This window comes from Beta vulgaris, chromosome 9 (assembly GCF_026745355.1).
Source record: "Beta vulgaris subsp. vulgaris cultivar EL10 chromosome 9, EL10.2, whole genome shotgun sequence".
Lineage (NCBI taxonomy): Eukaryota > Viridiplantae > Streptophyta > Magnoliopsida > Caryophyllales > Amaranthaceae > Beta > Beta vulgaris.
In genome coordinates this window covers 51,923,776-51,951,000 of record NC_079210.1, presented here as the reverse complement: position 1 = coordinate 51,951,000, position 27,225 = coordinate 51,923,776, and the positions used below count along the sequence as shown (strand labels likewise).

General features: G+C 35.7%; 4 protein-coding genes and 1 non-coding gene across 7 annotated transcripts; 3 read left to right on the top strand and 2 right to left on the bottom strand.

The window, feature by feature from the left end:
• Nucleotides 1–1,247: 1,247 nt before the first annotated feature.
• LOC104904659 (pentatricopeptide repeat-containing protein At3g16010) lies at nucleotides 1,248–10,231 on the top strand. Of its 3 annotated transcripts, none has more exons than XM_010692986.4 (5): nucleotides 1,248–1,332; nucleotides 1,538–1,623; nucleotides 3,746–5,581; nucleotides 5,749–6,050; nucleotides 6,615–10,231. In XM_010692986.4, the coding sequence occupies exons 2-3, from the start codon at nucleotides 1,548–1,550 to the stop codon at nucleotides 5,569–5,571; spliced, it is 1,902 nt and encodes a 633-aa protein (XP_010691288.1). In that variant the 5' UTR covers nucleotides 1,248–1,332; nucleotides 1,538–1,547; the 3' UTR covers nucleotides 5,572–5,581; nucleotides 5,749–6,050; nucleotides 6,615–10,231. The 3 variants fall into 3 exon arrangements, with proteins under 3 accessions (XP_010691288.1, XP_057247887.1, XP_010691287.1); XM_057391904.1 differs by lacking the exon at nucleotides 6,615–10,231 and having other exon boundaries at nucleotides 5,749–5,867; nucleotides 5,978–5,995; XM_010692985.4 differs by lacking the exon at nucleotides 1,248–1,332 and adding an exon at nucleotides 1,343–1,424.
• LOC104904658 (trihelix transcription factor ENAP1) lies at nucleotides 8,449–10,526 on the bottom strand. Its single transcript, XM_010692984.4, has one exon. The coding sequence runs from the start codon at nucleotides 9,894–9,896 to the stop codon at nucleotides 8,751–8,753; it is 1,146 nt and encodes a 381-aa protein (XP_010691286.1). The 5' UTR covers nucleotides 9,897–10,526; the 3' UTR covers nucleotides 8,449–8,750.
• A 1,222-nt stretch (nucleotides 10,527–11,748) lies between these two features.
• LOC104904657 (MAR-binding filament-like protein 1-1) lies at nucleotides 11,749–17,422 on the top strand. The gene is made up of 4 exons (XM_010692983.4): nucleotides 11,749–12,170; nucleotides 14,784–14,824; nucleotides 14,934–15,065; nucleotides 15,440–17,422. The coding sequence occupies exons 1-4, from the start codon at nucleotides 11,891–11,893 to the stop codon at nucleotides 17,243–17,245; spliced, it is 2,259 nt and encodes a 752-aa protein (XP_010691285.1). The 5' UTR covers nucleotides 11,749–11,890; the 3' UTR covers nucleotides 17,246–17,422.
• A 2,647-nt stretch (nucleotides 17,423–20,069) lies between these two features.
• On the bottom strand, nucleotides 20,070–20,143 carry TRNAR-UCG (transfer RNA arginine (anticodon UCG)). Its single transcript has one exon. It is a non-coding gene; the product is annotated as a tRNA-Arg (tRNA).
• A 91-nt stretch (nucleotides 20,144–20,234) lies between these two features.
• LOC104904656 (uncharacterized) lies at nucleotides 20,235–26,742 on the top strand. Its single transcript, XM_010692982.4, has 3 exons — nucleotides 20,235–20,729; nucleotides 23,427–23,653; nucleotides 26,296–26,742. Exons 1-3 carry the CDS (start codon nucleotides 20,506–20,508, stop codon nucleotides 26,301–26,303), a joined length of 459 nt encoding a protein of 152 aa, XP_010691284.1. The 5' UTR covers nucleotides 20,235–20,505; the 3' UTR covers nucleotides 26,304–26,742.
• Nucleotides 26,743–27,225: the final 483 nt, after the last annotated feature.

The window sequence follows — 27,225 nt, the reverse complement described above, 5'->3', positions numbered from 1 at the left end:
TTGTTTTCTCAAAAAATTGATGTTCAATTTGAATGTCATACTTTCTCCTTTTTTTCATTTAACAGTTAGTTTTTATCCTTCTTTTTTTTTTCTTTTATTCCTTTTTCTATTTTTTGGTGTTCCTATATGTTGCCTTATATAATAGAGATAGACCTGCACCTGACGACCGTCTCAGACTTTTGAAAAAAGCAACATATGTCCCGGAAATATAAAATCAATTCGCATTTGTCAACCTAACATCGATTGGTAATAACTTCTTTCATTCTGAAAAGACATTCCTATTTCTCTCATTCATGCTATGCATGTTTTATATTATTAATGTGTCTTGGTTATATATATATACTTATATATTAATGAAAAAATATCAAGTGTTGGCCCAGTGGTGATGGGGACTGACTTTGATAGGACGGACTCGTGTTCGAATCCCCGCAACACCCTTGGGAGAGAATGAAACCTAACCATCCCGAACTTGGCCTTAATCCGGATGTAGTCCGAAGGGTGAACCGGGTGCAAACACCAAAAAAATAAATATATATTAATAAAAAATATAAAATTTGATTTTTGTAATGCAAATGAAGATGAATCAAAATAAGATATGTATGATTATGTCTTCTCTAAAAACTTAAAAGAGTCTCAATTTTAGAATAGTATTAATATTTCTTATGGAAATATCTTTTCGGAAAGGAGGGAATTGTTAATTAAGTTTAAATGAGAGGAGGTGGAGACCCAATTAATCCTCAGGCCTCAATCAACCCTTTAAGTTTGATCTGAGTTTTACAATTATGATCTATTAAGTCAGTTTCAAGTTACTATGATTTGTTAAAAGTTAAGATCTCCTAAAGTTGAATCCTATATAAGTTAATTAATAATTCAGACCTTTTAAAAATTGTCATCTAAAGTTGAGAGCTTTATTGTTAATTTTTTTTTTATAATTTTTATATTATACAATAAAATACTAATGGTGGGAGTAGTGCATTAGAGACCATGTAAATCACAAGTCAGAAGATCTTTACAAAAAGAAGGGAGTATAGTCTTAAAAATACCAACCTCTATTTCTAAATAAGTGTAATATTTAGATTTTCATGCTTGCCAATAAATAAACTTGACCATTAATATTTTTAGTTATACTCTCGTTAAAACTTACACAACGTTGATATAAAAATATTTATTGAAACAAATTAAATAATATTTTATAAGATTATTTTCTATATATTAATAAAAAATACAATTAGAGTGAAGTGTGTGAATATTACAAAAGTCGAAATGTTGCACTATATAGGAACAAATGGAGTATTAGTTTACTGTTTAGTCTTTACGCTTCAAGGCTCAAAGGTAAGCAGTAGCTGATTCTCTCGAGTCTCGTTTATTCATTGTTGAATTGAAATTAGTCTTTCTAGTTTAAAGTTGGTAATCGAAGATTTACGGTAAATTGCACTTGTATACAACATTCTGCAATCGAAATTTAATTTTACGGAGATGAAAGAGCGATTCTTCATCATTTGATGTGATTTTTGATATGAATTTTCTTAAATTGCAGGAAATTAGCAATGATGTTTGCAGCTGCTGTCGGAAAACGAGCAATTTCAACTTTTCCTAGTTTCTGCCAACGGATTAAGCAAACAGGTAGACTGCACTTTCGTTTGCTGTCTTTGTTTATTTAATTCGGATAGAGAAATTGGTTGCGAGAGAGTGTAGAATTATGTATTGCACTTATATTTACTAATAAAGCGAAATTAAGAACAACTTTCTGGAATGACCTTACATGGAAACAAAGTAGGAAGAAGTTTCGAAATCGGAGGGAGTAGTAAGTAGTAAGTATGTGTTGTTTATAGTGGATGTTGTTCAAATATCTATGTTTCTTGAGTTTTGGTTAATTGATGAGGAAATTATTAGAATCAGACTGCACTTTCGTTTGCTGTCTTTGTTTATTTAATTCAGATAGAGAATGTGGTTGCGAGAGAGTGTAGAATTATGTATTGCACTTATATTTACTAATAAAGCGAAAGTAAGAACAACTTTATGGAATGACCTTACATGGAAACAAAGTAGGAAGAAGTTTCGAAATCGGAGGGAGTAGTAAGTAGTAAGTATGTGTTGTTTATAGTGAATGTTGTTCAAATATCTATGTTTCTTGAGTTTTGGTTAATTGATGAGGAAATTATTAGAATTAGACTGCACTTTCGTTTGCTGTCTTTGTTTATTTAATTCGGATAGAGAATGTGGTTGCGAGAGAGTGTAGAATTATGTATTGCACTTATATTTACTAATAAAGCGAAAGTAAGAATAACTTTATGGAATGACCTTACATGGAAACTAAGTAGGAAGAAGTTTCGAAATCGGAGGGAGTAGTAAGTAGTAAGTATGTGTTGTTTATAGTGGATGTTGTCCAAATATCTATGTTTCTTGAGTTTTGGTTAATTGATGAGGAAATTATTAGAATGTAAATGATTTGCATAGTATGATATCGATTGTTTGGTCTGTTCAATGAGGAAAAACTATTGAATTTGAATGTAAGTTTAACAATTCCATGTTTTTTGTATTGATTTGAAAATATGGGTAATTGATTGGACCAAGTATGAACAGAAGATTTCTAGGGATTCCTGTAGCTTTTTACTTTTTGATTGCTTTCTTTACGATTAAACTAACATTGTGAGGTTAAGGATTCCATTTATTTATCTACTTAGTTTCCTCATTAAGTTTAAGTTCCCAAACACGATGATGTAATGGGAAGTTGTAGTTCTGTGAATGACGATTAAATTTGCATGATGGGGAAATAAGGGGGAGGGGTTCGGTCTTTTATGCTTCTTTTAGTTTAAGACTCTGTTTGGATAGGAGGAAATGGAGAGGAAAGGAAGGAAGGGAAAGTTAGGAAATCAAATTTCCTTGTTTGAATAAGGGATATCATCCTTCCGGAGTTGGAGAAATTTGGATGGAGAATGGAGCAGCATCTTCCCCCTCCCTTTCTTTTCCGTCCCATTCCTCCACTATCCCTCCCCTTTCTTTACCACCTATATTGCTATCAAAACAAAGAGTAAGTGCTCAAATGTGAAGATAGGAACTGGTTATGTTAGTGCATTTGTGGTATTTTAATTGGCAATAAAGAACATTCTTTTCTCTGAACTGCTTCTTGTTACTTTTTTTACCTAAGATGAGTGCAAAGGAAAAAGGCAAAAGAGAAGAAAAGAGATAAAGAAGGAAGTTACATATGGGTTGTTTGGTTTAGTAATTGCAAAATTTATGAAAAATCTGGTGCTCTAATCTAAAGGCATTGGAAGAAGTGAAGTGCAAAGAAGTTTTCACCTTTTCCCTTTTCTTTCCATTTATTTTTTGCCAATCCAGTGGAAAGTAATACCTTAAAAGAACCTTCTTATTAATTCCCTGATCTTATTACTTAAAGCCTAATGGGGTATCATGACGTTTCCGCTTGCTTCCTTTTTTTTTGTCCGTTTTTTTCACTTATTTTACTTTCTACTAATTGTATTCAACGTAATAATAGAAAAAAGAACTGAATTGACTCAATTGTGCATGTAAGGGGGACTGGGGACTTTAGCCAATTTACCTAGCATCAAGTTGTGCGCTAAAGAATTTTTGATGGTTAATGGAACATCAGTTCTGGTCTTTCTATTGGTTGAGTGATTTATAGATTTGTACGATGTGGTCATTATCTTCTACTAGTCATGTGTCCTCTGCTCTAAACAATAGAGTAATGTGTCCTCACTTCTGCATGTCTTTTTTCACACTGCAGATAACGAGATTGTCAAAATGTTTCTCGTACGAAACCCAGTATCTGACTCCCATAGCACTTCACCTAATCAAAAAAAATCTGCTCGAATATTAGACGAGCGATTCATCCGAATATTGAAAATTTTTAAGTGGGGGCCTGATGCTGAAAAGGCTTTGGAAGTACTTAAGCTAAAGGTGGATCATAGATTGGTGTGCGAAGTTCTTAAAATAGATGTTGATGTAAATGTCAAGATTCAGTTCTTTAAGTGGGTAGGAAAAAGGAGGAATTTTGAGCATGATTCTTCCACTTACATGTCTCTGATCCATTGTTTGCTTGAAGCTGGGTCAGTTGGTGAACTGTGGAAGACAATCCAAGACCTTGTCCGAAGCTCATGTCTTATTAGCCCATCTGAATTTTCTGAAGTTCTGAGAGTTCTAGGTCAGGCTAAGATGCTGAACAAAGCAGTCTCAATATTCTATCAGATTAAACGGCACAAGTGCAAACCAACATCAAGTACTTATAATTTCCTCATCTCAATGTTGATGCAAGAAGGTCACTATGAAAAGGTGCATGAGCTTTATTCCGAGATGTGTGATGACGATAGCTGCTTTCCTGATACAATAACATATGGTGCTTTGATACAAGCATTTGGAAAACTGGGCCGTGATGATGCTGCTGTGAGGTTGTTTGATGAGATGAAGGAGAATGGATTAGTTCCTAACGCAAAGATCTATACAACAATATTGGCCATTCATTTCAAGCTGGGTAAGGCTGATAAGGCATTAGATTTGCTAAAAGAAATGAAAGAAAAGGGTTGTTCTCTAACTGTATACACTTACACTGAATTAATTAAGGGACTTGGTAAACTTGGCCGAGTGGATGAGGCTTATGGCACCTTTTTGAGTATGCTAAAAGAGGGGTGCAAGCCAGATGTTGTCTTAATTAACAACTTAATAAATGTTCTGGGCAGGTCTGGTCTTTTGGCTGAGGCCCTTAAGGTTTTTGAAGATATGGAATCTCTGCAGTGTATCCCGAATGTGGTCACTTATAATACAGTAATTAAATGTTTGTTTGAAGCCAATGCTCCGGCAGCTCAGGCTTCTGCATTGTTTGAGAAAATGAAGGCAATTGGGATTACCCCTAGCTCGTACACTTACTCCATTCTGATTGATGGCTTTTGCAAGAAGTTTAAAATTCAGAAGGCTTTGATGCTTCTTGAAGAGATGGATGAGAAAGGTTTCCCTCCTTGTCCAGCAGCATATTGCAGTCTGATTAATAGCCTTGGAAAAGCAAAACGTTATGATGCTGCAAAGGAGCTGTTCCAAGAATTGAAAGAAACCTGTGGAACCTCAAGTGCTAGAGTATATGCAGTAATGATCAAACAGTTTGGTAAAAGGGGCTGTCTTGATGAAGCTGTGGATCTGTTCAATGAGATGAAGAAACTTGGCTGCAGTCCTAACGTTTATGCCTATAATGCACTAATGTCTGCATTGGTGAGGGCTGGCATGATAAATGAAGCACAAATGTTGCTTCAAACTATGGAAGAAAATGGCTGTGCACCAGATACAAACTCACAAAATATAATTTTAAATGGCGTGGCTCGAACAGGTGGTCCAAATCAAGCAATGGAAATGTTTGAGAAGATGAAGCACTCATCCACTAAGCCAGATGTTGTCTCCTACAATACAATGCTTAGTTGTCTTAGTCGTGCCGGTATGTTTGAGGAGTCTGTAAAGTTGATGAAAGATATGAATAACAACGGTTTCAAGTATGACATGATTACCTACTCATCACTACTTGAGGCTGTGGGCAAGATTGATGATGACTCTCTGCCACCAACTTTTTGACAATAACCAGGTATCACTTGCTTGTTGTTTTTACAAAATAATGCTTTTATCATTAGTAGGAGAAAAGATTCTGTGTCAGTGAATGGACTGGTCGATATTCTCTGTCCATATTCTCCGATTCTATGAGTTCTTTCTGTTTATGTTGCACTGAAAGGCAGTTGTTCCTTCTGTCTTCAGACTAATGTGATGAGCCATGGAGATTTTCAGTACCAGATGAAGTGAGGCTGCAATACCCTAGGTTCATTGTGATAAGAAAACATCCCTTCTGCAACTCCCTTTCTGGCTTTGACAACCAGGCTAGTTTGCTTTTTCTGATTTTCTGCTTGTTTTTTATGTTTCCTAGTGTTCCTATCTTATATCCCTAGCATCAAACAGAATAGTCCTTATTGCAAATAGATTGCTGCAGATCCCATCATCCGTCGAGTTATGCTGCTATCATAAGTGAATCTTCTTTGTTGACAACAAGCCACAATATCAAGGTCAGTATCCTCTTTATTTTTTCCAAATTTACATCTTTTGCGTGCTGGCATCTCATGCTTTCAGCTAAACTTGTAAGTGTAATCCTACGCTAAAGAATATGAAATAATTCCTCCGTCCCAAGTTTAACTTCTCACTTGCTTTTTTACGGTCTCCAGGAACAAACTTTGTCCATTATTCTTCACTTTTCTAATTTCTATTATTAAAAAAGAAAACAAAGTTATTGTCTCAAAATACATATTGAAGCAAATTAACATAATCTCACTCCATAACGTATAAGAATATACTTCTAAATTGTAAGAAATAGATGCGCAAAGTTGATGAACTTTGACCCTGAATAAACAAATGGAATTTGGGGTACACAGGGAGCATAATATGATTGTAGAGCCCTTAAAAGTTATACACAAGATATTGGTTCTGAATAGATAAAGCCCCTTAATGATCGGTAACCATCATTTATGTTAGTTTGTCTAATTATCTTCTGTATAAGTATATTTTTTCTCTAGCTATTCTATAGCTGTATATGATCGGGCCTGGATAATTGAGTACTATCATTGATGTTGCAGATGTTCTTTGGTTGGCAATATTTAGTGATGTCCTTAACCTAGCTCAGAGTGTGCTTTAATCAAGAAGTAGTAAAGGTGGCAAACTTATTGTTTGTTGTAGAACTGAACCCATTTTTGGTGAAGTTTCGGGCTAATGTCAGCCATCATTACTCGATGAATGCAAGGGATGAATTGAAACCGGAAACACAACTCTATGATGTGTGATAGAGGATTGGGAATTTGTCCTGTAAGATATAGCTTGTGCATGGGACAGGTGTCAAAATAAGCTGAAATGCTGAGTATTTAACATGGATACTTGAGGTAAAATGAAGAGTCCAAGTAACATAAGAGCTGACTATGAAATCCTAGAGAGCTCGAAGAGAGGATGTGGCAGGAGTGGCGTTGACAGCAATAATGGCAGAAGTAGGAGCAAAGCGTTTGCTTTCTCTTCTTTTCTTTTGTTCGGTGCTTCTCTGTTTCTGACTGATTGATTGCCCTTTGATTTTGAGGGTATTGGCAACGTCAGAAACCCCTAAAAGTGCAGCTGCTGCTCAATCTGGCCTGATCTTATGGTTTGGGAAGATAGTTAAGGAGAGCTTCACACTAGCTTTCGGTAAAATTTATAACAGATTGTTTTGCACCTTGACTCAGCAAAAGTAACAGGATCTTCGGAGGTGAGAAAAACATCAGGCCATCAAAAAATTAGGGTATACTGAGCTTGAAATTGAATGGAGTTCAGCTGCTGATGGCAGGATCCATACGGGCCCTTTACTACTCAAATGCTGTAATTCGGTCCATATGGAGTACTTTGAGCAGTTATTGCCTTCCTCACCTTGTTTCGTTGATTTGATAATGGATATCGAAAATTATATGCTGTGTTTAAAAACGGACTAGGATTCTCTATGGCAATTTTAGCTATATATATCCTCTCGTTTTTATCTTTTGCAAGTCAAGTAATATACTATAGAAGTATATATTTTTTAATAGGTAAATTGAAATTCCTTGCAACGGGAAATTGGAGATGCCTCTTTTGCATGGGATGAGACTCAGATTACAAGACGTTTGGGTTCGGGAGTAATGTTAATACCACTAGATTATCATCAACTGCATAAGTAATGTAATATATATTAACTTGAATAAAGAACGAAATCTTATCTATAGCCCAGCCCTTCCGACAAGAACAGTTACGCCTTTTCCTAAAGCCTTTACTAACTAAAACTTACTTTGCAATAGTTTTCCACATCAAACATCCAGACCAATGAGAAGAAGTTTATTTCACAGTTTTACTTTTTCCTTGAGTCTATTGTAAAATCACACCCAAACCCAGTGTTAGTCTCATGTAGCAAATAACAATAACTTAGTCTTGATTGCAAAAAGAGCAATGTTAAATGGCTAAGTTGATAGGCATACGGATTCAGTTACTTATGAGGTGCCTAATTTGTTAGGCATAATGATATACGATGGTAGAATCAGAGTAGAACAAATAATGACTTTGTTTACACTGAGAGAATTGAAATACTTATATAACTACTGAAGACTAAGCTTTGCTTGGTGGAGGTGATGTGAAACTCACCTTGTGGCTTTGAGGTCACAAGTTCGAACCCACTTACTTGTGCTTGGAAGTAGGGATTTTCTTAATCCCCTATTCTCAAGCGCCAACCTGTGCAGCTAGGCTGGCTGATCTGCAATAGGTGTTGTTCCAGCAGGGTCCTTCTTCTTAGCAAGGGTTCCCAGTGGAGAACCCCCCCCCCCCTCCCCAAAAAAAAAGGTATAACTACTGAAGTCAGAAAACCCTGATCTCGCAACTATACTGGTAAAAAAGCTCTCTGCAGCTAAGTGGAAACTACTGAAAACAAGCGCAACAACTTCGTTAATCTATGAATCAAAATAATGCCAATTGTACAAACTTTTGATAAGCTGAATGCTCGAATCTGTTACATTCACCACAGAAGCCACGATACAACACACAGACGGTCGAGCGAGAGACCGTGTTATCATATTAATCTTGATTACATCTTCCTAATCTAAAGATGGAATTGGCAAAGTAGTTACAGAATATGGTACAACATTTAACAGGCAATCAATGAACTACATTATTTACTAGTTACAGCTGAATACTAACTAATTCTTACATCTTATGATCTTAATAGTGTCAATTTATCCGCTCAGATTTTCAGCAGAGAGATCATTTTCATCATCATCACCTTGCCTTATTTTCACAATCTCAGCCTGAGCTCTCTCCAAAATCTGTCTCCTTTCTGTTTCTATTTGCTTATGGAATTCCATCCTCATGTTTTCCAGCTCTACCATCTGCTCTCTCTTCTTACTTTCAATCTTCACATACATATCACTGAATTTCTGCATAGAATTTGCAAGCAATTGGAAAGAATCGTCAACTCTTCTTCCTCTTTTCCTCTTTCCCTTGGTTGGAGGAAGTCCATCTGAATCATCCTTCTCATTTCTCCGCGACTCTGAATTCTCCGGACTATCTCTCATCTCATCCAATCCATTTGCACGGTTCAAGTAAGTGTTAGGGTTCATAAAAACATACTCCCCTGAGTCGATTCCACATGAAAGACCAGTATGCTGCTGTGAAGGAGAAGAAAGCAACGTATCCATCTTTCTGTAGAAAACCCACTTGCTACTGCTACTGCCACTTCTACGGGCTGCCAATCTCATATTTTCTTTCTTATACTTCTTCTTCAACGTAGCCAATCGATTTCGACACTGAGCATCAGTTCTTTCAATTTTAGTCTGATGTGATACCTTCTCTGCAACCTCTTGCCATTCCTCGGCACGAAGATTCTTCCTTCCTAGTCTAAGAAACCGCTCTCCCCATGCATCTAATAACGCAGATGTCTCTCTCTCAGTCCAATCTCCCACACACAGCGTCCCACACGATAATGGCTGAGTTACCTTAGCTTTCTGAACATGTGGGTTGGGTACACGCGGAGCAAACTCATAATTCGATATTAGGGTTCTTAACTTTCGCTTCTTTTGAGGCCTTCCATTGCCAATATCCTCCTTTTCATTAAATTGTTCACCATCACCTTGGTCACCATCATCCTCCTCTTCCTCATCATCATCAGTAACCTCATCATCCTCTTCCTCATCATCATCAAAGGTATCTTTGCCTATCATTATAACTCCATTCGTTTCGACTTCTTCCTCCCCCGTTTCATCATCTAAATCTTCCTCCGTTCCACCAGTAAATTGATTACTTTCCCTAGGGTACCTTGAATCATAATCTTGTTGATACGACGAATTTCGAGGATATCTTGTATCATTCTCCTTATCATCCATTCTCAATTAATGCAGCAAAACTTACAAGAATTCTCAAGTTAAAAACTTGGAAATATCCCAAACATCATAAATGTATCACTGATAGCATCTTAATGGAATTGCAATTCCAACCCCAAAAACACCCAAAATTCACAACTCACAACAGCTCATATTGCAACTAACTTTTAATTTTGCACCAAATTTCCATAATCGCACAACAACAATATTTTCCAAGAAAGAAAATTTCTCATTAAAGTAATGAAATCTGCTCAAAATTACCAGTGAATAGTTCATGCAATCCAAAACCCATCATTAATGTATAAAAGAAATCTAAAATAAACAACAAAAACCTTAAATTTCTCAAAAAAATACTAGATACCCACAAAAATTCTACATCACATTGATTAAAAAAGGCAAGAAATCCAAAGAATCTCACCTGATTAACGCCCAAAATCAGGACTTCTGGAAACCCCAATTGAAGATTTTGATGGAATTTGCAATTAAAGAGTTTCAGATGAGTAGAAGACGGAAGAATTGAAAGGTTAGAAATGATGAGGGAGAGAGAGAGAGAGAGAGTGGAGCACAAAAAGTGAAGATTTTTGGAAGGAAGGGAATGTGAATGTGTTCCCCTGCTAAAGTGAGCTGAGTGCGTTATCCTTCTCCTGATAATTTAATCATCATTCATCATCTCATTTGTGCTTCAGCTCATAAATCCTAACCGTCCATGCCATGCAATCATACGTGGGCTCCACTTCCTACTTTGAACAGAGAGATGATTATAAGAGATTAAGGTTAGTTATTTTGGATTGAGAGAAATTGAAGTAAATTGAGATAAATTGAACTGAATCGAGAGAAATAGAACTGTAGAGAGAAATTGAATTGAAATAAAAATAAGTCTAAAGAAATTGAACTGAATTAAGATAAATTGAACCGAGGAGAGAAAATAACAGAAATGAAAATAAGTCTAAAGAAATTGAACTGAATTGAGATAAATTGAACTAAAGAAACAGAATTGTAGAAAGAAACTGAACGGAAATGAAAATAAGTCTAAAAAAACTAGGGTGTAAAGCAGTATTTGTTTAGATTGTTTTTTATTTTTTATTTTTATCCGGTTCAATTTCATATAGTTTATCAATTCAATTTAGTTCAAGCAGAGTTTGTAAAAGAGGGAATTGATATTTTTGTGAATTTGCTTATAGGAGAGCTCTAAATAGGGATATAAATAATGGTAGGACTTAGAATGAGCGTAATTTAGCCTCGGAATAATTAAGAGTAGGTAAACTCGGTTGTATAATATAAAATATGTGTGACTGACGGAAAGAAAAAACTTAACCGCTATCCATTTGAGTTTAAATTGAATTCCAACGTTTCTAAGGTATTATTATAAGTATAAATATTGTTATGGCAATATAAAGTCTTCTAAATGGTATGAAATACTCCCACCATCTTTAATTAATTATCCTTTTAAGTATGAGCACTTATATTAAGAGGAGATAGTAGGGTTACTAGGATTTTTGAAATTTTCTTCCTTTGTTTTTTCATCAATTGCTACATGCCTATATCTGAATTTTCACGCTTTTCAATGTACATCGTACATAAATATTGTGATAGGATTATTTATGAATCGTGTAAAAATCCAGTTATTGCAACTAACAAAGAGAGGAGAAATTAGAAATCATAATTCATTAATTTCCCCCAAATTCTGGCATAGCGATTGTACCTCAGTTTTTTTTTTGATCCATATGAGCGGAATTCAAATCTATGATCTAACGTTCACAACATGTTAACCATTGGGCCAATACATCCTTGGTGATTGTACCTCAGTGGTAATCAGACAAATCTGTACAAACCTACAAACTATTAACACAGCAAGAAAAGAATGAAATTTAGAGATAGAAAGAATCAACCAAGGTGTCAAACTCTGAGCTCTTCTTTTATCTAAGAAAATCTGACTTACCAACAATATCCAACTTCCGCCATTTTTACACTCTTCAACTCCTCAGTCCTCCTCAACGATGGGGAGTTCTTACTTTCTGCACTCTCCCCTCCATCATTTTCTCTCTCCTCCTCCTTCTTCCTCTTCTTCTCTTCCCCTCTCTTCTCCTCCACTTTTCTTCTACCATAGAAATGCAGAACTTAAAAGAAAAAACAGCAGAATTTGCAGAGCTCCAATGGCTTCCTTGCATCATCAAGTGACCCCACAAGAGGTTGATTCTTGCAATAGGAGAGCTTTTATGATTCTGGGCATTTCAGTTTTCCCCCTTTTGCCTTGGAAAACCGAAGTTCTTGCCGCTGGTAATTTTTTTTTACTCTCTTTGTATTTGTAGGTTGTTGTTTTTTTATTTGATATAGAAAATAATGTAGATTTAATGAGTTGGATGTTGATTATTTTCCAATTTGATGAGTCGGGTGTTGATTGTTTTCCAATTTGATAAGTTGGGTGTTGATTGTTTTCCAATTTGATGAGTTGGGTGTTGATTGTTTTCCAATTTGATGTGGTGGGTGTTGATTGTTTTTCAATTTGATGAGTTGGGTGTTGATTGTTTTCCCTGAAAATGCTGTAATTTTTCTGGGTTTTTGAATGAAATGGTTCCTCAGTACTTTATTTTCTAGAGACTTCAAGCTTTAAATTTGACATTTTGTTGTTGTATTTAGACCCTCTTAAAGTATATATATTTGCTTAGCTGCTGTTTCATTTCTTACTGTTTGTATGATAAGTTGGGGTTGTTTTCACTTTTCGGTAATGTTTTGAGGCACAAGAGTTCAGTGTGATAACATGATTGGGCCTAGAATTTTGTAGGAGATTGGGGATTTGTGGGGTGGGATTTTCAGAGTTCATAAATCTTGGATATTAATTGTTAGCTCCTTGACTTTTCTATGCTATTGGAAATCCTAAGGGGGGGTTGGTCAATGATTGGGTAGGTGATCTATTGACAGAAATGTGATGCTTATGAAGGATCAACATACAGGACAAACTTTCAAATGTAGTTATAGTCCCCTTTAATGATGGTGTTCAGACTTCAGAATACATTGAGAGAGGTTTTGGTGGTGGCGAATGGTTATATATGCAAGTTGCCAATTTGACTGTCGGGAAAACCGAAGAACAGAAGGCAGTGACTTAGCCAATCAGTCTGTTGCTGGATATAATTTTGTTAATTGGCTGAATCTAAAGTTTTCAAATGACGTGCCATATACAAATGTTGTTATGAACGGACAGGAATTCTTTTTGAGGTGGAAATGAGGCGTTTGAGTTACTGAGGCGGACATGTTTTTTCACGTTATCTGTATCCCTGTCCCCTCTCCTTATTGTTCTTTATCAACGGTTAGAGAACACGATATGTACTTGCTGTCGATGGAGGAGATGAGGTAAGGAGGAGAAAGGGTAAGAAAATACGGAAAGCATTATGGATATGAGATTCTGTTAAATTCAAGTAAATGCTATAGCAGGTAGAAAGTAAAGCTGCCAAAGGTGAAGGGGAAAACTTTTGCTTTCATGTATGGAACTATGGAAGTTAAGAGTCATACTCATGATGATTCGTTCGCATTCTATGGGTACTGTAACTTACCATAAAAGAAGATGACTAAATGGATTCTGGGATTGAATGAATTATCTCTCGTCGGCTTATATTTCCCCCGTTTTTTTTACTTGCAACATTGAAACATGACACAAGAATTAAGGAGAGGAGAGAGATAGAGATAAAAACAAGGACCCCATGTGCTACAAGAGAGCGGAGAGAACATATGACCAAAAATGTCAACATTGCAAGTAATATGCAAATTCCTAAAAATGGGAAATGTTGCAAGTGAAAAAAACACGGATGAAGTATATTATAGGAACTTAGTAAAGCTGTCTACCTTTTCCAGTCTCTCTTGAAGGAACAGTGATCATTAAGTACAGAATTGGATCGATGATTTAATGTAATTAGGTTAGTTATGGTCTATTTTCCCAATATTGCAGCTATTTCCTATTCGTTTGCACGTTCGAGGCTACTTTGAGCTGTTCATTTGCGTCCTAATCTTGCTGTTCTGTCCCTTGTTCTTTTTAAATAAAATTAGGATGAGGTCGTCAAGTAGTTGGAGGAACAAAATATTCCTTTCTCTTTAGAAGTTATTTAAAGCCATGGGAGGCAGAAGACAAAAGACAATGTCTTCTATGGTGAAGGTTTTTTTATGCTATTGGATTATCATGTCCACTTGGGGTCTGTTTGGTTTCCAAACTGGCGTTGGTACAATGCGAATAACAGAGCTTTGCAGAAGAGTTTAATTTCGTTCTAATGGTGGCTTCATGAGTGACAAACCACATAAAAGTTTCAGAAGAAGGGTGATCTCAATATGCTTGCAGATCCTGAACTCATATTTACTTGAGTCAGCTGTATGACATGTCAATTTTGTTCTGCCATAAACTCTGCTCTTGTCTTCTTAGAGCATCTTCCCTCTTATGTTAGTACAGTTATGCTGTCATGTTCTATAGCATCATCCGAGCACATCTGTCAAAATAAAATTTTATATAGATCATCTAGCGCTTAGGGCTTCCCTTGTTTTATTTCTCATTGTGCATTTGAAAGCTTGATGTATTCTAATGTCTGATGCTGTTTGCTAAATGCTAGTTGCTTCTAGATTCTTCCTTTTTTACAATCTATGAATGAGAGTGTCATCAGGACTCCAAGTTTCTGGAAACATCTTGGAGGGCTCTGGGTCTAAATTATCTTGGACACTCCATATTGCTCATCAAGGTTCCTAATACCACCTAGTAGTTCTTTCATATGCAACAGACGAACAGACTCTTGGGGAAAAGTTGTTTGTGCAGATTCTTATCGTGGTTTCTCATTATGTAACCCTGAGTGCTAACCCCAGTTTCCTTTGACTTCTGTTTGTTATGTGCTTCTATAACTTCATCTATCATTGCAGAAAATGAAGAAGGAAGGGGAGAAGAAAAACAAAACGACGAGGTTTGCTTATCCATCTTTTGCTTTGTGATGAGATACTGCAATCAGTGAGCTATCTGTCTGTCTTGGTGCAATTAGATGTTTGCTAAAATTAATTAATTTTTTTTGGCAGCAAACGCGCCCTCCACCAAATTCCTTTCTATCTCTATTGAATGCAATAGGACTTCTCAGCTCAGGTGTGCTTGCTGCTCTCTATTCTTTGGCCCAAAAGGACAAGGCAACATCAGAAGAGATGATAGAATCTGTAAGCCATCTTCTATGCCATGTCTTCTTACTGAGTTTAGATATCAGAAAGGGTACCTTCAGTTCTTTTAGGTTAATATTTCTTCTCTCTCTCTCTCAATCAATTGTCTACTTGCATTTGTATATTTACTCAGTAAGACATCCTTTCTTTGTACGTCATAGTTACTTTTTCGATTTTCCCCATATAGTTGTCCTCGTGTTTACGTTTAGACTTTCTCATACAATTTCCTGATGTCTTCTTTCAAATTCATGTCATACATAAAGCTGACAAATATTTGGTACTGAAATTATCTTTTGGGTAAATATTTCGCTGATGCAATGTTGCATCTCTTGGTAAGTTAGTTTCACTTTCTCACAGTTGTCTTCAAATTGCAGCTCAACTACCAACTGAAGCAAAAAGATGCTGCGATTGTTTCCTTGGAGAAAAATTTTGAGTCAAAACTATCATACCAACAGGAAGAACAGAAAAAGCTACTCAACAAAGGAAAGGAAGAACAGTTGTCTTTGGTGAATCGCTTAGAATCAGCCAACAACACAATAACTGGCCTTGGACGAGAGCTACAAGCTGAAAAACAGAAAATCGAACAACTTCAAATCAACATTGAAGATCTTGATATGAAACTTGAAAAGGCTGGGAAAGAAAAAAATTCATTGGAAGAGAAAGTGAAGGAGAAGGATAGCTCAATTGCAGTTTTACAAGAAAGAACAAACCTGTTGAGTTCAGAAGTAAAAGAGAAAGAGGAAACTATACAAAATCTTAGCTCTTCCCTCGCACAGAAGGATTCTGATCTAACACGGTTGAACTCTTCCTATGAGCAATCTCGGGATGAAGTGGATGCTCTTGAATTAGAGATTGTGAATCTGAATGGAGAGCTCTCGAAGCTTCGAAGTGATCTAGAGCAGAAAAATTCAATGTTGGAAGATTTAAATGTTACTTTTGATTCTTTGACAGTTGAGCGAGACAATTTTAAATTGAAGCTTAGCACGCTAGAGCATGAGTATGATGGTTTCAGATCATTATCTGAGAAAAAGGAAGCCAGTGATAGAAAAATTCTGGAGGAAAGAGAGAATGAACTACGCGAATTGAAAGAAAAGTACGAGCAGGCTGTGAGCGAAGTTAGTGCTAAGCAGGATGAGATATCTGATCTCACCCAAGATAGGGACAAGTTCCAAAAAATGCTCGATGAAGAGGTCAATAGTGTGCGAAGTTTGAAACAGGAGGTCGAACTGACAAAAGACGCTCTTGAGTTATCCAAAGAGGAAGCATCTGATCTAAATAAGCAATTAAAAGAGTCCAGAAATTTGTCTTCAGAGCTTGAGGCTGAACTCTCGAAAGTTCAGGCAGAGTTTTCAAAAGCAAGAGATTCATTTCAGAAAAGCTTAAATGAGGCAACGTTACATTCAGAAACGCTAGCTGGGGAGTTAAGTCTGGTGAAGGAAGCTTTGAATAGAACTAAAAAGGAGCTCGAAATTGTGTCCAAGGATTTGACAGCTACATCAACAAATTGTGACAGCCTACAGAAGGAATTGGTTGAAGCATATAATAAGGCTGAAAGTGCTACTAATGATTTGAAAGAAGAAAAGAAGATGGTTGCTTCCTTAACTAATGAAGTACAAACCTTGGAAAAACAAATTGGGAAGGACAAGGAGGCAAGAACATCTCTTGAGACCAATCTCAACGAAACTGCTAGATCCCTTGATGAGATGAATCGACAAGCATTGATGCTTGCTAAAGATATTGAGGTGTCTAACTCCCAAATTTCTACACTCGAGGAGGAGAAAGAATTTCTCAATAGTTCTCTTGAAAATGAAAAGAAAATTGCCCAAACTGCCAGCGAAAACCTCGAAGATGCCCAGAGTGTTATAATGAGGCTGGGTACCGAAAGGGAGAACTTGCAGAAAATAGTCAGACAAATGGAGGAGGATTTAGCTTCTGCAAAAGGTGAAATCTTACGCTTGAGGGCTCAAGTAAACTCCTTAAAAACTGAAGTTAACAGTGAACCTATGAAAGAAAAGAAGCCTGTTGTTAACAGTGAATCTGAGGAAGAAACTAAACCTCAGGAGGTTTCTGACAACGAACCTGAGAGAGAAGCTGAGCCTGTTCTTAATACAACTGCAGCACCTGCAAAGAAGACAACGCGGAAGAAAAGAACAAGTACCCGAGGAGGAACTCTCGGGTAACTTATTCACCTAGGTGAGTACTTATAATTGATTCTTTCGTAACTTGAGCCTGTACTTTCTACGGCTTCTGTAATATTGTTAATGCCATTGCCATGTAAAGCTGAGTTATTGGATACGGATGTATGTAAATCCTTTTTGTCAAGATCAATAGACATTCTTCCCATGTTCTCTTGTGTATCCTGATGCTGAAAGTTGAGTTAAATACCCTCTAGTCCTCTGCTTGAAGCTCTCCTTTTTTCTCGGACGTCTAATCTTCAGATGATTCTATCGTTCTACGCTAGCTGTAGATCGATGTGATGCACGGTCGAAAGCTCTTCTTATTTTAACCAATTTCTTCTCACAGAAAAATTCCAAGTAGGAACAACAAAAGAAGACGGAGGGATTAACACTTAATAACCGTATCACTCCTCTTTATGATGTTGAAAAAAATTGTCTGTTGTGCTTGATAAGACCTATAAAGAAATAGATAAAGTATATATCATTTTCAGCTTAAAGTCAAGTTGTTAAGTTTCGTAATTATGTTATGTATTTCATTAGCAAATAATGAATTAGTTTAGTTACTAATCTAAAATTATTATCCAAAGTGATACTCTTTATACAAATTTCCACCACTTATCCAACATTAAAAAGAGACTTAAGTTTTACTAACTTTTATATTCTTCTTGATTCTGTGCTACAACTAGTGAAAAGCATCTAAGAAGAGAGGAGTACAAGTTACACAAACAAATTTGTTGTATGATGATATATGCATTTGGTGGAGTAACTGGAGTTAGCTTTACAACAACTAACAAGGCTAATAGGTTTCATGACTAAGACTATACTACATTATATTGATCGGTGGAAGGACCATTCATGAATCATGAATTTATGACAATTACCACGGATAATGTCAAGTGCTTTTGTTTTATTTGTTTGTTAGGAGAAAAAATATTTTTTTCTGTTTTTTTTTTTTTAATCTTTCTCACCTGAAATTTTGGCACTATTCATATTTATAGGGAATTTTTTCGAATTTTTTCAATTTATAAGAAAAAATATAATTATGTAAGGTTTTGTTTGATTCGTCTCAATTAATACATCATGAATATTCAATCGTTATAATTTAACTAATAGATAATGAAAGATATTTAAATTCAAAAAATTATATTAAAAGACGCGCACATAAAAATACAATTTTTCTTTATGGTCAATTGAATGCTATTGATGTCAAATTGTTATGGAAATGTAGAATCTCTACACCCAAAAAAAAACTTTCCAACCTTTACTTCTATTTGAAAATCTTTTCTATTGCAACGTGCTAACAACAAAAAAACCCTAGCCTCCTCTCTCTTTTTCTCTCTCTCAAACCCTAGCCTCCTCTACCCCTTCTTTATCAATTAGGGGATGTCATGAATGTTTTCATCCATGGTAAGCCCCTTTTACCCTTTTATTTCCAGTTTTTAATTCATTTTCTTGTTTTGTTCAATAAATTAGTCTCTCTTTATGAGATTTTCTCAAACCCTGTTATGGGGTTTTTAGTTTCTGTTTTGGAAATCTCCTTCTCCCTTATGGGAGTTGTGAGTATGGTTCTTTTGTTTTCAGGTATGAGAAATTATTCTCATTGGTTGAAATTCGAGACTCAACATGAAGGTATTGGAATCTCGAATGCGGTCAACCTGATTCGATCAAGAATGTTTTTCCCAAACTATATCAGAATGATAGACTTCCTCATCAATAGTTGCTTGATTCAGCAAATACAAGAGGGTTGTGTTGTATTGTTCGATCTGGTTCATTGTAGTTTCTTCGAAGACGAATTTGATTTAATCTTGTTTTACTTTAATACCTATTGAAGATGTCGTTTGGCCGTCAATTAATGAAATTTCTCTTTCAAAAAAAAAATATTTGAAAATCTAGGGTTGTGCTGTATTGTTCGATCTGGTTCAATGTAGTTTCTTCGAAGACGAATTTGATTTAGTCTTGTTTAATTGTATCTTGTTTTACTTTAATACCTATTGTAGATGCCGTTTGGCCTTCAATTAATGAAATTTCTCTTCCAAAAAAAAAAAAATTTGAAAATCTTTTCTAAAATACCTATTGTAGATGTCGTTTGGCCTTCAATTAATGAAATTTCTCTTTAAAAAAAAAATTGAAAATCTTTTCTAAAATTACAGATTGGTTTGTTATCGTTTTTTACTTTTAATTTTTGAAAACAAAAAAGTCGACCACAGTGGGAGTCGAACCCACTGTGGTCGACTTCAATGTAGTTTCTTCGAAGACGAATTTGATTTAGTCTTGTTTAATTGTATCTTGTTTTACTTTAATACCTATTGTAGATGCCGTTTTGCCTTCAATTAATGAAATTTCTCTTCCAAAAAAAAACATTTGAAAATCTTTTCTAAAATACCTATTGTAATGCCGTTTGGCCTTCAATTAATGAAATTTGTCTTTAAAAAAAAAAAATTGAAAATCTTTTCTAAAATTACAGATTGGTTTGTTATCGTTTTTTACTTTTAATTTTTGAAAACAAAAAAGTCGACCACAGTGGGAGTCGAACCCACTGTGGTCGACTTCAATGTAGTTTCTTCGAAGACGAATTTGATTTAGTCTTGTTTAATTGTATCTTGTTTTACTTTAATACCTATTGTAGATGCCGTTTGACCTTCAATTAATGAAATTTCTCTTCCAAAAAAAAAACATTTGAAAATCTTTTCTAAAATACCTATTGTAATGCCGTTTGGCCTTCAATTAATGAAATTTGTCTTTAAAAAAAAAAAATTGAAAATCTTTTCTAAAATTACAGATTGGTTTGTTATCGTTTTTTACTTTTAATTTTTGAAAACAAAAAAGTCGACCACAGTGGGAGTCGAACCCACGACCTTTTGATCCGAAGTCAAACGCGCTAATCCACTGCGCTATGCGGTCTCTTAATAAAATAATAACCATTCCAACTGGTTATTGCCGTTATTTTTCTGTGTGTTTCTTACTCATTTTTTTTTTTTTACTCCAAAAAAAACTCTCAAAAAAAAAAAAAATCCTCAAATTTCACCTAAATTATCAAATTCCAGATCACTCGAAAACATCATCAAATCATTCTTTTCTTACCCAAAATCTTTCTATTTCTTCACATCAAATTCATCATAATCATTTTTCATCAAACAAAAAAAAACCCCAAATCAAATTCATGGGTTCACATAACCCTAATTAATTTACAACCTTGTTCAACCCGTCGGAATCAAAATTCCGGCGAATTTCATCGAAAATAATAGGAGAGAGAGAAAATAGTCATGTTCTATGGAGCAGTAGTGTGGGACCCATGTCTAATCGTCGCTCAAATTGTTTGTTTGCAATGTTTATATTACGTAACACTTGGATTAATTTTTGCCCTTTTAGTCGGAACTAGGGTTTCCAGAATGAGTCTCTTTTATTTCTTTGATTTCGCCGCTGTAACCGCCTCTACTGTCACTGGTTCTTGTGTCATTGCTTCATTTCTCCTCACTTCCCTTGCTGGGTAAGCTTCTTTTTTCTTTGAATATGTCCTTTAATTGTTTCGGTTAGTTTTTTTTGTAGTTTTTAGTTTGGTAGGTTTTGTTGTTAGATTGAGTATGATCTAATTTAAGGGTAAGGAGGTAGCTTCTTTATGATGCTTTATGTTGTTGATTGAGTTGAATTGATTTCGTAATGTTACGCCGGAATAAAGAGGGATTCAGGATGAATATTGATCGCTTTGATTAGGTGCTTAATGATGGTTCATGTTGGCGAGTTGTGATTAGTTAGGTAGTGATAGGGAATTGGTTGAGGAAGGTTTTGTGATAAGTGAGGTAGGTAGAGTAAATAGGTGGTGTGTCATTGCCATCGTTTATTCGATCATTTGATGTGCTAGGATTTTGTTAATCTTTCCTTATTATCGATGCTGTCATAATTCTATAATGTTTTGTGAAGTAGGTATGCTGTCATAATTTCTTAATGTTTTATGAGACCTCTTGTTTTATGTATTAGGTTGTTGTTAGAGTTATGTGATTTGAGGAAAGACTTTTGTTGCTTGGATTATTAGTCATCAGAGAAGGTTGTGATAAACTAATTGAATAATTAACTTTTTCCTAAAATAAAACAAAGTTGCAGTACAGATCATAAGAAATGATTGTAGAGGGTTGGGTGCTTGGTTATGGCGTTTGATGTGTTTCTGTTTAATGAGTAGTTGTGTGTGTTGGTAGAAAGCGACGATAATGTGTTCCCAAAGTTGGATTGTTTTGTTCAAAAGTTGGAGGAAGTTCGATTGCAGTGTCCCTACTGCCGAGGGTCATTGCTTACCTGAATGTAGCTTTGTGAATATATAGATTCCACATCCTTATGTCAACACTTAATTGAAATCATATGTGTAGGGGTTCGATGGGTTCACTATTATGAGGATGTTGAAGTCTCCCTACTGCCAAGGGTCATTGCTTACCGGAATGTAGCTTTGTGAATATATAGATTCCACATCCTTATGTCAACACTTAATTGAAATCATATGTGTAGGGGTTCGATGGGTCCACTATTATGAGGATGTTGAAGTCTCCCTACTGCCAAGGGTCATTGCTTACCGGAATGTAGCTTTGTGAATATATAGATTCCACATCCTTTTGTCAACACTCAATTGAAATCATATGTGTAGGGGTTCGATGGGTTCACTATTATGAGGATGTTGAAGTCTGTAAAGTCTAATGTGATAGAGGGAAGGCTCTTTTGATAGTTAGGAGATTGTTAGAAATGTTGAGTTTCAGTGGAGGGCATGTACCAGTACTAGATAAGCTCTTGAAGGAGAGCATAGTTCTTAAGCACTAGTTAGAAGTTTTCCTAGATTGCAACCGAAAACTAAATGTATAAAGTAAGGAAAAGCTATTTAATTTTAGTTCCCAAAAGTTAACGAAAGGATATATATTGTTCATGAATTAAGGGAGGATGAAGATACATCAGTATCCCAGTGAAACAATCACTAAGGGTGCGTTCTCTTCACCTTAATAAATTAAGTTTCAGGTCCAATAAGTTCAGATAAGTTTCAATCAGGTCCAATAAATTCAGATAAGTTTCAATCAGGTCTAATAAGTTCAGATAAGTTTCAATCAGGTCCAATCAAGGCAATAACTTCCAATCAGGTCTAATAAGTTCCAATAAGTTCCAATCAGGTGCAATAAGTTCCAATCAGGTCTAATAAGGTCCAATAAGTTCCAATTGCTAAAAGTTAATCAGGTCTAATAAGTTTCAATCAGGTCCAATACGGTCTAATAAGTTCCAATCAGGTCAATAAGTTTCAATCATGTCCAATAAGTTGAATCAGGTCCAATCAAGTCTAATAAGTCCAGTTCATGTCCAATAAGTTCAATTTAGATAAGTTCAGGTCCAATAAGGTGAACTAAATTACGTCATTTAGTAGCCAAATTTTGAGATGAGACGACTTGTTTATCATTTTGAATTAATTTTGGGTGGTTACCAAGACAAAGTAGTGGATGACACAAATTTTTGGGAGGAGGAGGTTGTAGGCTATTGCTAACATGAATTTTGAGCTTGGACTCCTCTATTGTTTGCTTTCTTAGAATGTCTCAATTAGGATTACTATTGAAGATACATGATGCTAGGAGATAGGCTGGTTCCTTTGAATGATTGCTCCACTCAAGAGAGATAATGTTTGGGCTTAATAATGTGTTGCATAAGAACCATGCTAAGGTGATTTCCAGGTTTTGTTGTTTTCTTTTAGGACTACTTCATGGACTGAAAGCACTTTTGTGGAGGCAAGCATTTTTTATGTGTTGCATTAGTTGATAATGAAGTGTTGTATGATGTTTGGAGGAGATGATTTGTAATTTGGCTTTGAAAGTTTATGTTAGACTTTGTTGAAGTTTTTTCACAATATTTTGTCCTAATTCTAAGTTTAGGGATAATTTATGAAGGACTTTTGTTGAGTTAGGCACATCTAAGGTGTTGCATTGATTGATAATGATGTGGTGTATGCTGTATGGAGGAGAGCAGAATAATTTGTATGCTGGGTTCAGAAATCTCTGTTGGAATTTTTTTACAATATTACCGAAGTGAATGCATCGTAATTTGATAAAGAGTTTGATTTGACTTCGTTGAGTATTGGTTAGGAAATGGTGAGTTACAAAAAGCTAGAAGAGTCATGTCTTCGTAAATGCTTTAATGATCTAATATGTGAAATTTTATGTTTGACCAGAGCTGGTTACTTGCTTTATCTGGTTGAGAGGGCAAAAAAGTGTTTAGATTTCTCTGCAACTCTGTACATCATCCATCTCTTCATTTGTGTGGTATACGGTGGATGGCCTTCGACGTTCACATGGTGGCTTGTTAATATAGCTGGACTTGCTACTATGGCATTGCTTGGTGAATATTTATGCATAAAACGTGAACTTCGGGAAATTCCTATTGCCCGCTTTCGTCCAAGTAAGCTGATGACTTTTGTAATACATATGATCTCATCAAGATACTTTGCATTTATATTTTATTGTTATTGTTTTAATTTTCTTTTTAGTTACCACCTATCCTTTTTAAATCCCCATATTGCTTGTTATAATCGGTGCAGTTATATGGCTGCTCCAATAGGTGTTTTTGATTCTTGATCTTCTAGTTCTTTTGTTCTTCTAATTAGAATATGCCAATAATTGGCATGTGAGATTACATATTTCAGCTGTCTACTTTATCTTCTCACTTTCCTTTTTATTAGTGACTAGTAATGGAATATCAATATTACAATGTTGTCTTTCCCACCCAGGAAGAAGAAACTTAATGCTGTGTTCTTTTGCTGTTTATCCTTGATTTGCATGGTCTGAACTCTGAACGGGGTTTCCTTGGATTTATCGTCGCTTTGGTGTGGAGAGTTCATTTTTTGTTGAATACCTGCACCTAACGAGTTGATAGCAAATAGGCTAAGTAGCTTGATGATTTTGGCATTCTTGTCTACCCTGAGATATCAGATATGTTACCCTTATGCTAACCAGAATGAGCTTGTGATATGAGCCCTTCCTTTTTGCTTGTCACTAATGATGATCTTATCTTTACATCCACAGACATCATGATGGGAGATCTTGTATTGTGGTCCTAGACTCCTAGTCTAAAAGCTTCTCTTTAGTTTTCTTTTCGCTTATGATTTGCACTTACAGTTAGAGAACAAGGGAGTGATTTTGAATCTAGGGAAGATCATGTCCCACTAGATTTGAGATGAGCAGTCTGGGTTTGAAGGAGAACCTTAGATCTGGTTTTGCTTATAAAGTCCTGTTGTTTATTGATTTTCTTGTTTCTCCCTGATCTTTTGATAGCTTAAGGTCGATCAGGGGTTTTCTGACCGCACTTGGATTTTTGTTGGGCTAAGACTGATTTACTGTGAATACTAGAGATGTTAGCTGCAGACTGTTAGTGATAGAATCTCCTTTCTAATTAGTCGGGGTTTCCGATGGTTAGTCATGTTTTGGTCTTAGATGTTCTAGTACATATGGGCACGTGGTGCTAGTAATTCTGGTCTTGACATTATCTTGGATGACCTTGTATTGATACTCTCATTTGGCCATCTTGGATCATCATTGGCTTCACATCTCCATTCTAGATTTCAAGTAGGATTAGGTTTGATCAATCTGATTAGGCAGATATTGAATAAAGTAGTACGTCTGGGTGTGCTCAGTTACATTCTTCTGGCGATAGTCAAATCTTTCTTCTGTTGGGAGTTTTTTGGTGGTTAAATTTAAATCTTCTTGTTGTTTTGCCTTGATGGGATTGAATTGGATTATGGGAACTGGGAAGTAGGGTTCTGCTGGAACTAAATAATCTTTGCTTGAGGTAGTATGTCCACTTCATTCTTGGAATTCCAGATACATATATTAGTCCTAATGGATGGAAATATGGAATATGCTAACATGCCAGCCTCTGTTGTGCCAGTGGAGGGTTAACAGGGTGAACAACAACCATTTACTGTGAAGATGATAGGCTTTTGAAATTCGGCCATCAATAGTCAACGTGGATGCCAACCCAGGCTTAGAACAATCTGACCTTTAATAAAGCTGCATGAAGTTTCCCAGGAGACAAATGGGGAACATGTCCTTCAAATTTAGGGCAACGAAAGCCCAAGAAAATATTAAGCCAATGGAAAAATTTCTGAACCGGGCTCCACATCTGCCTAAAGGTAACACTAAGTAAAGAAGTAGCGTAAAGTTTGTGAAGCAAAGACTATTTTTGTCTGTATCACATTCTGTCAAAGATACCTAAATTCTGAATGGAAACGGAACTCTGCCAATTATCAAAAGAATTTTGAGAGTCTGGGAACAAAGAGGGCGGAGATATTATAGTGAAGAAGAAAGAGAGGATGGTAAACAAGTAATTCTGATTCTTTGGGCCATATGCAATAACTTTATGTTTCTGTGGCCAGGATGTTTGTTGATGTTGTTGCATTGATATATAGGGGACTTTTTGTTGCCCATGGAAACCGAACTGCTAGATAGGGAAAAGTAAATGATTACGCTTATTTCAGGCTCAGTTCCACTTCGAAAAATAGGCTCAGACCTCAGTCAATTTTGGCCTTGAGACTTGAGAGTGTTGCCTTAGTTATAGGTACACTAGCCACTTGGTAACATATCACCTCTGCAGCTTTTTTGGGGGCAAGATGGCAGTGACCTATTATAAGTTAGAGGTTTGGTTGCAGTATTTTTGTATGAACTTTATTTCCTCTTTCTTCTTCGGGATATAGGTTTGATATCTACGTGCTACATTGTTCATGTTTGAGAGTGCATATTATGTGAAGTGTGAAGTTGAGGCCGTGCAACTCTTGGGCAATTGTTCTGGTTTGTTTGTGTATTTGTCCATCGACTCTTAACATCATGTCATTACAATTTTCTTTCTAAACTCGGGTGTGATTTTACACCTGCACATTCTCTACCATCACCCTTATGATCATGCGCAAAGCAGATGGTAGAGAACGTGAGAGTGTGTAAAACTTCACCTGGTTGTAGGATGAACATCCTGTCATGTCATCAAGTGAGAAGTACAAATGAAAAATATCTCATGATAGTTAGGTGTTAATTGACGCTCTACATGTGCAGATGTATGATTGATCTTATAAACTCATTAGGTGGGAGGAATGTTATTTCAACTTGTGATCGGTGGCGTTTGATCGCAAGAAGGTCGTGGCGGCAACTTGTGAATACTTCGAGGATTATCAAGTCATATTTCACGAAGGATGGACTGAAGCGCTTTTCATGGCGTCTCTTATTGTTTTGATTGATTACAAATGGGAGCAGCACTTGGCAAGTGAGTACTTAGAAGCGTAGAGCCTTGCTGTTTCTAGGTATGAATAGCTTTCCAAGAACTTGTATAATTTTCTAGGCAGCTTCCCAACAAGTGAATATTTTTGTTTGGATTTTGTTTAACTATCTCTAATTGGATGTGATTGTGCATTCTTTTCATTTGGGGGGATATATCTTCTTGATAACAGCAAGAAAAATTCCGTCTTCAACATGAAATCCTTTATATATCTTCTTGCTATGTGATATGATAAAGCCCCCCCCCCCCCCTATATATATACACACGCGCGCGAGCACACGCTCGTGCACTCGCTTCTATTGCATATTGTTTTTTTCCGGTTTTCTTTAAAGAGAAATATCCTATTGGACACTCGTTGTCATAGGCAAGACACTTTGAGATTGAAACCTACGAAGTTGTGAAAATATTAATCTAGATTAGGAGAAACATGATTATGAGGGTTTAATCCAGTGATCTCAAGTTATAAGAAAATCTTTGATAAGTCGGCCATATACTACTTGGTATAAATCTCCAAAACTAATATTATTTTAAAAAATATATTTAATGCTTATATGTAACCTTTAAGTTGTAAAAGGAAAATGATATATGCAACAGTTAAAAATGAAATATTAATCTATAAATAAGCATAAATACATCCACTTACATATGATTATGTCATAAATTTTTAAGTTAATACTATTTTAGAAAATGTATTTAATATTTATATGTAA

Excerpts from the sequence above, each read along its gene's own strand:
- LOC104904657 (XM_010692983.4), top strand. The coding sequence starts at position 11,891 with ATGGGGAGTTCTTACTTTCTGCACTCTCCCCTCCATCATTTTCTCTCT. Across the intron at positions 12,171-14,783 it reads AACCGAAGTTCTTGCCGCTG|AAAATGAAGAAGGAAGGGGA; the intron begins GTAATTTTTTTT and ends CTATCATTGCAG. Across the intron at positions 14,825-14,933 it reads AAGAAAAACAAAACGACGAG|CAAACGCGCCCTCCACCAAA; the intron begins GTTTGCTTATCC and ends TTTTTTTGGCAG.
- LOC104904658 (XM_010692984.4), bottom strand. The coding sequence starts at position 9,896 with ATGGATGATAAGGAGAATGATACAAGATATCCTCGAAATTCGTCGTAT.
- LOC104904659 (XM_010692986.4), top strand. The coding sequence starts at position 1,548 with ATGATGTTTGCAGCTGCTGTCGGAAAACGAGCAATTTCAACTTTTCCT. Across the intron at positions 1,624-3,745 it reads CCAACGGATTAAGCAAACAG|ATAACGAGATTGTCAAAATG; the intron begins GTAGACTGCACT and ends TTCACACTGCAG.
- LOC104904656 (XM_010692982.4), top strand. The coding sequence starts at position 20,506 with ATGTTCTATGGAGCAGTAGTGTGGGACCCATGTCTAATCGTCGCTCAA. Across the intron at positions 20,730-23,426 it reads CTCCTCACTTCCCTTGCTGG|AGCTGGTTACTTGCTTTATC; the intron begins GTAAGCTTCTTT and ends ATGTTTGACCAG.